The sequence below is a fragment of the Corylus avellana genome, chromosome ca8, assembly GCF_901000735.1.
Source record: "Corylus avellana chromosome ca8, CavTom2PMs-1.0".
In the NCBI taxonomy this organism is placed as follows: domain Eukaryota; kingdom Viridiplantae; phylum Streptophyta; class Magnoliopsida; order Fagales; family Betulaceae; genus Corylus; species Corylus avellana.
In genome coordinates, this window is record NC_081548.1 from 21653351 (window position 1) to 21664867 (window position 11517).

General features: G+C 38.9%; 3 protein-coding genes across 3 annotated transcripts in view; 2 read left to right on the forward strand and 1 right to left on the reverse strand.

The window, feature by feature from the left end:
- The first annotated feature begins 870 nt into the window (after positions 1-870).
- On the forward strand, positions 871-3325 carry LOC132189606 (F-box protein At3g12350). Its single transcript, XM_059604353.1, has 2 exons — positions 871-2026; positions 2724-3325. Exons 1-2 carry the CDS (start codon positions 1103-1105, stop codon positions 3198-3200), a joined length of 1401 nt encoding a protein of 466 aa, XP_059460336.1. The 5' UTR covers positions 871-1102; the 3' UTR covers positions 3201-3325.
- Positions 3326-4033: 708 nt separating this feature from the next.
- Positions 4034-5955, reverse strand: LOC132189343 (LIM domain-containing protein WLIM1-like). Its single transcript, XM_059604049.1, has 5 exons — positions 5628-5955; positions 5034-5130; positions 4843-4886; positions 4685-4774; positions 4034-4601 (listed from the first exon to the last, which is right to left on the reverse strand). The coding sequence occupies exons 1-5, from the start codon at positions 5760-5762 to the stop codon at positions 4374-4376; spliced, it is 594 nt and encodes a 197-aa protein (XP_059460032.1). The 5' UTR covers positions 5763-5955; the 3' UTR covers positions 4034-4373.
- Positions 5956-9121: 3166 nt separating this feature from the next.
- LOC132189512 (GPN-loop GTPase QQT1) overlaps positions 9122-11517 on the forward strand; it is a 6909-nt gene continuing 4513 nt past the window's right edge. The window contains exons 1-7 of the mRNA XM_059604254.1: positions 9122-9713; positions 9840-9884; positions 9978-10057; positions 10281-10355; positions 10588-10691; positions 10825-10981; positions 11088-11175. Coding sequence (XP_059460237.1) covers positions 9622-9713; positions 9840-9884; positions 9978-10057; positions 10281-10355; positions 10588-10691; positions 10825-10981; positions 11088-11175 — 641 coding nt within the window. The 5' untranslated portion in view covers positions 9122-9621. The remainder of the gene's footprint in view (positions 9714-9839; positions 9885-9977; positions 10058-10280; positions 10356-10587; positions 10692-10824; positions 10982-11087; positions 11176-11517) is intronic.

Here is an 11517-nt window from a genome sequence, read left to right on the forward strand (position 1 = left end):
TTTCCCTTTTTTATTAAAATAATATTAAAATACATATATTAAACCCTCGATTTACAAAAGTATAACAAATAATAGATGTTAATGTTCCTTCTAAAAATTTAACGTCCTACGGCATCAAGGTTTATTAGAGCAAATATAAACAATATTACAACTTTCCATTATGAACAATTATTTTTTAGTTAGGTGCTTTTGTTATTGGAAAAAATTACAAAATTAGTCTATGTAATTTTTCTGATTTGCAATTAACTCCATGTGCTATCAAAATAAACTCAAATGTCTATGAGGCTTGTCAAAAAAATAATTTAGTCCCTACAGTCAAATTCTGTCTATTGACTTAACAGCTTCTGATAATTAAAGGTAATAAAATTGTGATACTTGTCATTTTTAAGTCAAGTTTACATTAACAAAATATGTTAAATTAGTGGATGTAATTTGATTATTAGAGACTAAATTGTTTTTTTAACATACCTCAGGAACTTTTGACTTTATTTTGATACCACATAAGCTAATTGTAAATTAAGTAAAGTACATGGACTAATTTACAATTTTTTCCTTTGTTATTCTTGTGATTTTCCGAAGAGATGTTACCATAATAAAAAATAATTAACATGTGCCGTGATTCTCGCGAGTTCCCATGAGGGGAGGAGATATCCTTAACGGTGTTTCTTTGACTGCCCATTTTATTTATTAATAGGAGATGTATATAATTATTTTCACAAATGGATGTAAGCCGGATTCAAAAATGAATATTTGCTTTTTTATTAGAATTGCTTTGCTGTAATCAAAACTTTCATCTGCATCACCGGTGATTGGCTAATCAAACAGATCAACGCCCAGAAGGACACATGGGCACCGTTACTGTCGCGTACACTAACTGCACTGCACTGGATCAGATAGGTGAAGTTACATTTTTACTCCCCACATCCTTGGGCCGCACGTTGTCTGTAGCTTGTACGACTTCGGAAGTTACCACAGTCCCAGACTCAAATCACTTGAAAGAATAATTCCCACCTCTTAAAGAATCTACCAAAATTTCCCATTTATCCCCTCTCTCTCTCTCTAATGTTTGTCGAGAGAATATTTTCTAATTCCGACGGAGAAAATGGCGAATACCATGACCGACCAAACAGGCGGTGCTTCCATTTCCTTCACCGACTTTCCCGAGGACGTCCAGCTCTGCATCATCTCGTTCCTGAACCCCTCCGAGATCGCCGCCTTCGCCTGCACTTCCAAACGCTTTGCCTCGCTTTGCCGGGATGACGGCAAGCTGTGGTTCACCATGTGCGACCGGCGGTGGGGTTCCGAGACCCAGATCAAGAAATGGGGCAACGGCAAGATCGCCTACCGACTCCTCTACAAGGCCCTCGACGAGTGGGAGAATCTCATCGGATTCTGGCGCCGGAGCGGCCCCGGAGCCACCGGAATCTGGTCTACGCCGTTGGTTTTCTTCGAGTGGGGCCCGTCGTTCCTCACCGGTTTCAGGGTTTCCCCGTCGAAAAACGGGACGTACGGGGTCAGAAAGTCTCCGTTTTTGTGGATGGGCATCTCACCGGAGGGCCAGGTCGTGAACTTTCTCGACCCCGATGGTCGTTCCGACTTATCGGATGGTTTCGGGACCGAATTTGATTTCTCAGACAACGATTTGGTCCAGGCCAATGTGAGTTTCATGGGAAAGACCCATTTGGTCGTGGAGGAGAACACGAGCTCTGCGAGTTGGAGTCCTCAGGAGCAAAAGAAAAACGGGGTTCGGAGGAGTTCGAGCTCGGCGAATCTGTGGGGCGGGGACGATGATATAGAGGACGTGATCGGAGCGGAGAGTGGGTCTCCCGGTAGCTTACCGGACCGGCTAATGTCGGAGATTTATCAGAATTTGGCAAACCGGACGAGCCCAAATGGTGGGGATAAGAGGAGGCAGAGGAGGAGAGAAAAGGAGAGGCAGGGGAGGAGGAGGTGGGAGCCAGAGCATTTCGTCAAAATTGTGAATTGCTCGCCCATGCCGTCACGGCCTTTGCAGGGCCTCTGGAAGGTATGGTCCAACGCTTTCCCTGTCGTGCTTTTCTTCATCAAATAATAGTTGGAGTTTTTAGGCAACAATGTTGTTGTTCATATTGGTAAAAATGTTGTCCTATATTTCACCAATTTTGTTGGCCGATTGCTAACAATTCGGCAGTAAATTAGCAGTAAATATTAGAGAGTGGCTACTTATTAGCCGAGCAAGTTTGGGGCAGTCCGCCCCTCTGCTCATGGTAATGACTCAAAGCTTCTCTTTAGTTTGTATTATTGAAGACTCGAATATGGAGGAATATGTGGGCTACTTGGAAACCACATGAGAGTGAGGATCAAATAAAACCGAGCTGTAGTTACCTATTTGAAACATGAAAGCAAGTGGGGAATGTATATATGTGCATGAGGGAACCCTGCGTCTATTTTTGGAAGCCATTATATCGATCATTGGTCAATCGAGCTCATTGTCTATGGACTTTGTGGTGTCCTTGAAGGGAGAGAGCTCTGAAAATGAGCTGACAAAACTAGGACCCATCCGTCTTAGAAACACATTTAGTATGGACTGTTGTGGTGTCATCAAACTGAATTTTTTTTTTTTTTTTTCGTTTGCCTTTTCCATTCTTTCTCACATTTTACTCATTTAGTATCATGATTGGAAGATGGTTAATGCATGTGAGATCGATCTTCATCACAGCTCATCTTCCTGCATTCGGTTGCAGGGAATTTGTGATGACATGAGCTTGGATTTCTATCTTGTGACATATGATGACATAGGGGGCATTGCCTGCCGAAGGGTCGGAGACTCCTCCGAACGATTTTCTAGTTGCGCTCCTGTATTTTGGACATCAAATGCGACGTTTATAGACTCCCCATTTTCCCCAGAGGAAGAATATTTGTATGATACTCGCATGCATGTTCGACCACTTGAAGCAGCAAATTACTTTCACGGAGAACTCCTCCTCTCAGCAGAACGTGAGATGGTGTCTCGCATTCTTTACATCAACTCAAGTTACGATTTAGTTATACCAGACTTGGCAGGAAGTACTGCAAATCCTCGGCATGTGGAAGGAAGGATTTGGCAGTACAATAATGGTGCATTTGGTTTTGGGTTTCTTCGGGACAATTTTATTATAGACCTGAAAAGTATTGCCCAAAATGGTTGCATTCTCGATACGATGGAGCTCTGTGGTGATTAACTTTCTTATTTGGGATCATTCTTGTATAGATCAGTTGTGTAGCTGATGCTATTTGTGTACTCTGTACTATATGTATTATGGATATCAATTCTTTTGATAATAGCCTTCTGTCTTGATATACCACCTCCCTCTCTCTCTCTCTCTTAGCATCAGGGTATCTGCATTTTCCTGATCGTGAAATTTGTTTGTAGGCCACTTTGTGGGTTTCTATATGTGGATCTTACAGATCGATGATGATAATTTTTAATTCCACGGAGGTTCTAAATTTTTGGGCAGACTTCTCATAGCCGATTGCAAATGTGAAAGGTCTCCGATGAGTGTGTAGGCGTCATCGGGGCCTCTCACAATTGGTAGTCCGATTGCACTGAACCGAGATCATAATTGACTGCAATTTCTTGGTCGACTGCAAATGTGAAAGGCCTCTAATGAGTGTGTAGGCCTCAATGGGGGCCCTCTCACAATTGGCACCCCAATTGCACTGAATCGGAGCAAGCAATTGCAGAAGGTCCTAAAAACAAGTGCAATCGAGCAAGCAATTGTAAGAGGCCCTTCATCTTGCGTTCCCTTTTATCGTTTGTTTGTTGTGGTAGACGCTATCTTTCTAAGGAGAATGACCCTTAACATATGGTTCTTGCTATGCTGAAATCCAATTATGAATTCTTGCCCAGGTAAGTAGCCGGAATGTACCCCATTATTTAGAAACGATGGGAAATGAGACACATACATAATATATATAGGTTTGATCAAGCCTGGTGCAAGGAAGAAAGCATCACAATCTTCAATTAGACTTCGAAGCGATAATAAAACAAGAAGAAAATACAGTAAAGCAGAAAGGAAAAAAAAGTGTGGGATCATCAACATTTATTGAAAATGGAACACAATCAAGAGTTCACAACAGAAGATCAATACTTGTTCACTGTATCACATGCTGAGAATCGAGTAGGTCTTGGCATCCATTTGGGCATCCACGATCTTCTTGCAACAAACCCCAGAAAAAAAAACAAATGAAGGCTCGCACACTTCAACAGAAAAATATTAAGAAGTCTGTCTGCAATCTAAGCATAAGGCCTAAAATCGATACACCAATAGCACGGATCGGAGGGCGGATAGAAACACATGATGGGAAGGTAAAAAAAAATAAAAATAAAAAACCAGAAGTAGATGTCAATCAAATCATGTCTCAGCAGCAACTTCCCTGCCATTGGATTTCTCATTCATTGCATCCTTCTCATGTTCTCCCTCAAGCTGGCTTAAGTTTCCTTTTTCCTTGATGAGTTGAGTGTGGTGATATTTGCAGTAGAGTCGCCCCTCGTGTGCTATGTAGTTTGATGGGCTGATTACACACCCTCCATGGGAGCATTTGAAACAGCTCTTGTGATAAGGAGTCCCATTTACCGTAACCTTAGAAAGCGATCACATTTTCCAATATTATTTATGATGTTCATGAATTGTATATATTGGGAAAATCGAAAATTGTTCATTACCTTCTCAGTAGGATAGACGGTGTTTTTGCAGCCGACACATTTGTCTCTAGTTCCACCAAACATACTTGAAACCTTATTTGCGGTTGGTTTCTGTAAAAGCAAATCAACATCAGTAGCAAGTACTAGGAGCTCTTTAGGATGCGCAAGCGAGCACCTACCTCACCATCAACAGGTTTCTCCGGTTTTGCAATTTTTGGTGTCCCTGAAACCATGGTTTGAAACAGAAAGAAGTCAGAGTTGGAGTACGTATGATGATGCGATTTTCACAAACAAAATGCGCAATTTTAAATCGGATGTTTTGAAATCGCCAACCTAAACCGAGGACTCTAGCTAAACTCAAGTTTGTTACCTTCAAAGCTTTTGTCAAGGCTGCCAGTTCTTTTGAACAGCTGATCAAAGTGTGGCCTGCAATAGAGTACTCCCTCAAAGGAATTGTAATTGCCGAGCTGCAAATGGATCTATACGTTAATGGGTCGTATATGAAATCTGTAAGCGATCAAATCATATTATCCTTCGATATGAATTGGGCAATTGGCCTAATCTGTGGTGGGTTAGAGCCATCGATCGATTCGATGGAAGATTAGATGGTTCTGAGCACAAAACTTGGATCCTTATAAATCTTTTGAGGCAAACCAAAAGAACAATACCTGGAAGGCCTCCTTTTTGTCTAAAAATGTAAGAACTTGTTGCTAAGTAGCATCAAATCAACATGAATTTTCCCAACTTTCGTAAATTCTTTCTTTTGGGTGGGGTGGAAGAAGAAGAAGAAGAAGGGAAAAGAACAGATCAGAACTCAAACACAGAGACAAGAACAACATCAAAAACATGTGGAAAAAATGGTAGTAATTAGTAAATAGTTTTCATGCTAGCATCAAACAATGGAACATGTATGAGTACCCAATAGATCAATGGCCTGGAAGTTGAATTAAACTCTGCGTTTTACCTTGAGAGTTCCTTTGCAGTGATGGCATCGGAAGCAGGCTTTGTGGTAGATACGGTTATCGGCGGTTAACTTGTCAACCAGATAGACAGTCTTGTCACAGGCCATGCATTTCTGGGTTGTTCCTGCAAATGCCATTTGCAACCAGAATTGGAGCTTAATTAACTCTCTGTTTTTGCTCGCTTTTGAGAGAGTTTTGGAGTTGTTGTTCAAGAAGGACTAACTGGGAGGAGAAAACATGTGGGGAGGGAGATAAGAAGAGGAGATGATGGAGAAGTGTGAGTTGCAGGAGATTGCGGAGACCAAAAGTAGACTTTTCAGATGATTAAAGTTAGTGGCATTTGGCAATTGGCAATCATTTTGTCCAAATTTGAAGCACCTAACCACCTTTGTCTCTCAGATATTTTTTACTTTCTCTGACCTCTTAACTTTTTCAAATAAACCCATTAAAAAAAAAAAAAAATTGTGCATAATCTCACATTATATTAAAGGAACTGAAGAAATTTGATAATAAAATCCAAATCAGAATGATAAAATTAAAACTAAATTTAGAGCAAGGTATGTGGCCTACCTTTTTCCAACATAGACATTGATTTAGCTTAAAAATATGGCCGGACCAAAGTATGAAGGTATATTTCAGAGTTTGTCTTGTTAGAAACGATGACTCGCATTCTGAACGATAAAATGACATTGGTCAATAGTAAAAAGGAGTCGGGAATGGAACGGAAATAAGATCAACTCCGTTCTGTTCGAAGACGGGGTAAATAGGTATGTGAGGCGGCAATGGTTTTGTTGAAAAAGAAAAACAATAATCTTGTCCAATTGAAATGAAACTGATAGGGAAATGATGAGTGACACGTTCTCTAAAAAAGAATTGGGAGTTCAAAAATTATGATTCTCATTAACTAATAAATCTGTTGTTTCTTTTTCAAAATATGAGGCCTCGTGTGCTGTCAAATGCCAGCACTTCATTACTCAACTCCTAGCTGGCCTACTTCCATTATGAAAGCATTTTCTTTCTCATATTCTCTTCGTTTACAAGCAAAGAGAGTCTCTAAAGTGCATTTCTTTTTACAGCCATGGACAATGAGGCCTTGTAGAAGATGTCTTGGACAGGGCCATGTGATGGTGAACTTTTACCAAAAGGATAATATGATCTCACGCACCGTCACTTGGCCTTTTTACTATTGAGAGTAGGTCAAATAAATGACCCGACTCATAAAAAAACACTAAAACAGCCACGAATAATTGTATTCTTGGAGAGAAGCTTTGCCACGGTGTCCGGTAAGGATCGTATCCGGCCGAGAAAGCATAAAGAACACCAAAAAGGCAGGGGCTCCTTCACTTGAAATGCCATTATATGTTACATGATATGCTGAGGCAATGGCACATGAGGCTGAAATGATGGAGTAAACCAAGTCTTTTTGATTTTCCACCGCACTCAATAATGATGGAAAGAGATGAATATATCTGGCAGCTTTATTTATATGCTCCATCAATGTCCCACACTCGAATTCAATCTGGCTTCATCAACTTGGCCAGATGAAAGATCTACTATTTCACTTTCATTTCCACGTCTAGTGGTTAACAACTTGGCATTGATTGGACCCAGAGAATGCTTCAAATTGCTGTGGTCCAATCTCATATCTTCTGCACCCGAATCTGATTTATATTATCAAGTGAAACTGAGAGGTGCAATTTTTAAGGTGGGTCTGTTGGACTGGTCCCGGGACCAGCCTGCCATGGCCATCTTTGGGATGGGGTGGGCCACCTGAAAGTTGGACTCATTATTTTGGTTGGGCCTTTATTTTTGTTTTATTTATTTATTTATTTATTTTGTTAGAAGAAAAAACCAATGGTCTGCCTCTAATTCTATCATTACACATTCCTCTGATTCGAAGAACCTAAGACCTAAGACCGAAGAGTAATTGCAGAAGCTGAACAAGATGATGATGATGATGAGGAGAACATTACATTGAAGGGGAAGGTTTTAAAAACTCTTAATTTTACTTTTTGAACTTTTAATTTGATGTAATGTATTACCTTCATTCAGTTTTTAAACATTAAAAGTAATTATATAACTTTATTATTAACTTTTTTATAAAATTTTAAATTAAAAATTTTAAAAAAGGTTATTATAAAAATAAAAAATACAAGGTGACCCAACCGCGTGACCCACGGTTGGGTCACCTTGTGACCCTTTTTTTTTTTTTTCATTTAAAAACAAAAAAAAAAAACAAAAATTGAAGGGTAATTTAGTATTTTTAAGGGTTTATGTTAGGGTTTAACGGCACAAATTGATGGATGGGATAAATTGTATCAAATTAAAAGTTCGAGGGGGTGAAATTGAGAGTTTTTTAAATTTGAATGATCTTCTCAAAATGTATGGTAGTTCAGAAGTCATTTGTGATTTGTGAAGTTTTTCCTTATTTTTATTTTGTTCAACTTTTGAGCCTCCCTCGCATCTCCCAAACGCCACATCTTTGATGAACGCTATTGTTATTTACTGTATTTCCATTACAGCTCCTCTCCATTTTCCAATAACTTCAACATACGTTACAAATGGGAAAACTGCATTTAGTGCTCTCGAACTCAAACCCTATTTGTAGTTACTTTCAAACTTTAAAAAGTGTTAATTGATACAAACTTCTCCTTGATTTTCATCAATCAAACTACAAGGAATAAAAAAAAAAAAAAAAAAAATTCAAACTCTAAGCACCATTATTTTGGGCTGATAGCTAGTCCCATAATGGTTTTTCTAATGATAGCACCTTTTCTTTTGATCAAATGCGTAAGTGTCCAAACACCAAAAAAATACCTAATCTAACGATCAAATGCATGCCTGTTCATTTTCACTAATTGTTTATTTCCATTAACCAGGTATTCTATGTACTTTTCAGTTTATTTTATAATTATTTTTTTTTATATCACTTTTTAAGTGTGGTGTTACATGTAGTTAGCTGATATTATAAACAACAATGATTTATTGAGCTCCAATTAGTCTAATAGTAAATATGCTCGTGTCATGTTGAAGTAAATTTAGTAAATCTGGTAGTATATCTTTGCTTAATAAGAACAATTTTGGATTGTCATCATAATTATAGGAACCAAATACGAATAACATATTTACCAAAAGGATCTTGTCAACCAGTTAACAATAATCTTCCACAAAGACAATTTGAAAAAATAATGCTTCTAGTCTGTCATTTTTTAGCAATGAACATTGTTAAAAATTGCTATGCAAACAAATGAGAGATTAGCGGATAAATGATTGTTTTCTTATGTATATTGTGAATCAGGGACGGAGCCAGCTTTGAATTTGGGAGAACCCAAGCTTTCCTCACAAAAATACGCGAATTTGGGTTAAATATTAGGATATCCACCGGGGCGGGTTGCGGGTAGTAAATTTTAAAATTTTCGGGTGCCTGGACCGAACCGCCCCGCAATATAACCCTGAACCTAAAAATCTAATACCCAATAACCTGATTCTTCACAATCACTCTCGCCGCTTCAGCTTCTCTTCTTCTTCTTCTTCTTGTCTTCTTTCATTTTCTTCTTCATCTTTCTCTCTCTGTCATCTGCGCCACCCCTCTCTCTCCTCTGTGCTGCCATTCTCTCTTCTCTGCGCTCTCTTCCTCTCTCTCGACTGCGGCTAATGCTGCTACATGAAGTCTTGAAGAACATCTGCGGCTCTGCTTGAGGAAACATCAAGAAAGCAACAAATATTTATTGGTTTTAACCCTAGGTTCAAACCCGCATCATCCGACCCGCCCCGCCCTGCAAAACCCAAACCCGGCGAATATTGTTATACGCTGTAGCTGGATTGCGGGTCTCATTTAATACCCGCAACCTGCAGGGGTACCAGGAATACCCAATACTCGACCGATCCGACCCGTTCCCACCCCTAATTCTAACGACACAAATTCCAATTACCTCGCTGAATCGATTCTGAAAAAAGGAAAAAAAAAAAAAAAACACAAAGACAGAAAAGGGAGAGATGGTGTACGGGCAGGTGGTGATTGGTCCGCCGGGCTCCGGCAAGACCACTTACTGCAACGGCATGTCTCAGTTCCTCCAACTTATCGGAAGGTCACACCCGATGACTTGTACCATCTTCATGTCGTTCTACGTTGGAATTAATGGTAATCTTATGCCAATTTTGTGTATATTATTGAAGTGTTTTTGTTTGTTTGTTTGTTTGTTATTGGTGTGCAGGAAGGTTGCGATTATCAATTTGGATCCTGCTAATGACGCATTGCCGTATCCTTTTTCGCTGTATTTACTTTGGTTAAGGTGTCTCTTTTGCTTGTACTATGTTGATTTGAAGTTTGCTTTCTTTGACGCAAATTATAGCTATGAATGTGCTGTGAACATTGAGGAGCTTATAAAACTAAGTGATGTAATGGCGGAGCATTCTCTTGGTCCAAATGGAGGTTGTTAATTTTACTTTTTCAAGCTAATAATATATGTAATGCTCATTGATTGGACCGAGAGTTGTGTGAGGTGTGTGCTCTTGGTAGATTGAGTGAGTGACTTTGTAAATGGGAGTATCAGAGTCAGAATCTGTTTCAATTGACTTTGAGCTCAACATGCTTGTAAATTATGTCTTACTAGTTACGCTGTTTTCTGAATTTTTATTTTGTTATGTTCAACCAGGCCTTGTGTATTGTATGGATTATCTGGAGAAAAATATTGATTGGTTGCAATCGAAATTGGAACCTCTTGTGCGAGGTCGGTATACTATGCCTAACTTATTCAATATGCTCTATAAATGACCATTTTGTTCTTTTTTTTTAATAGGATCAATATCTGTAGGATCTAGAAATTGGGCTCTCTCTCTCTCTCTCTCTCTCCCACCTTTTCTTTTTTAGTGTCAACTACATTTTTTCATTCTTTTAGTTGGTCCACTGAACAATAGTAAAATGTAATGCAATATTGCCTAACAGTGATACTAGCTTTGCAGATCACTATCTTCTCTTTGATTTTCCCGGCCAGGTGGAACTATTTTTCCTTCACGCCAATGCCAGGACAGTTATCATGGAACTCAAAAAGAAGTTGAACCTGAGGGTATGATTATGTCTTCTACTTTGATATGGTATTTTTGCATCTTCCACTGGACCCTGAACAGCTGAATTGGCTTCAGCTTGTTATGTTAATGCTTTAATTGTAAAAATCTCATTGGGTTCTTCATTTTATGCAGTTGACTGCAGTGCATTTAGTTGACGCCCATCTTTGCAGTGACCCTGGGAAGTATGTTAGTGCATTGCTTCTCTCTTTGTCAACCATGCTACATCTAGAACTCCCACACGTTAATGTCTTATCCAAGATTGATTTAATTGAGAGCTACGGAAAGCTAGGTGGGGGTTATAGCTCTTCTTCCTTTGACACGAAGTGTAAAATATAATGTAGCATCACAGAAATGTTAGTTATCTTTTCTAATAATTACTTTTTGATGTATTGCAGCTTTCAATCTTGACTTTTATACCGATGTGCAAGATTTGTCTTATTTACAGCACCATATTGGTCAGGATCCTCGCTCTGCCAAGTACAGGTGTGATTTATGGTGAAATTCATTATGCAAATTTGTATGCATCAGTCTTTGCTCTTGAAACCATGCATAAGATGTTATGTCACCTGGGTATTATCTTAAAAAATTTCCAACGTGTTTTCTCCATCAGAATGTTGAAAAAAAAAATTGCCCATTGATTATTTCTTGGATCTCCCTTGCCATCCAGTGCCATATGGTGATGAATATGGCAGTCATTCTTGTTTTTATATCTTCCGTATTTATAAAATTATGATGGCGGCACAAACACTAACATTTGGGTCTTATAATGTAGCTTTTAAAGTTCTACGATTTAAGGTTCCTCTAATACTTAATGATATAAAGCTA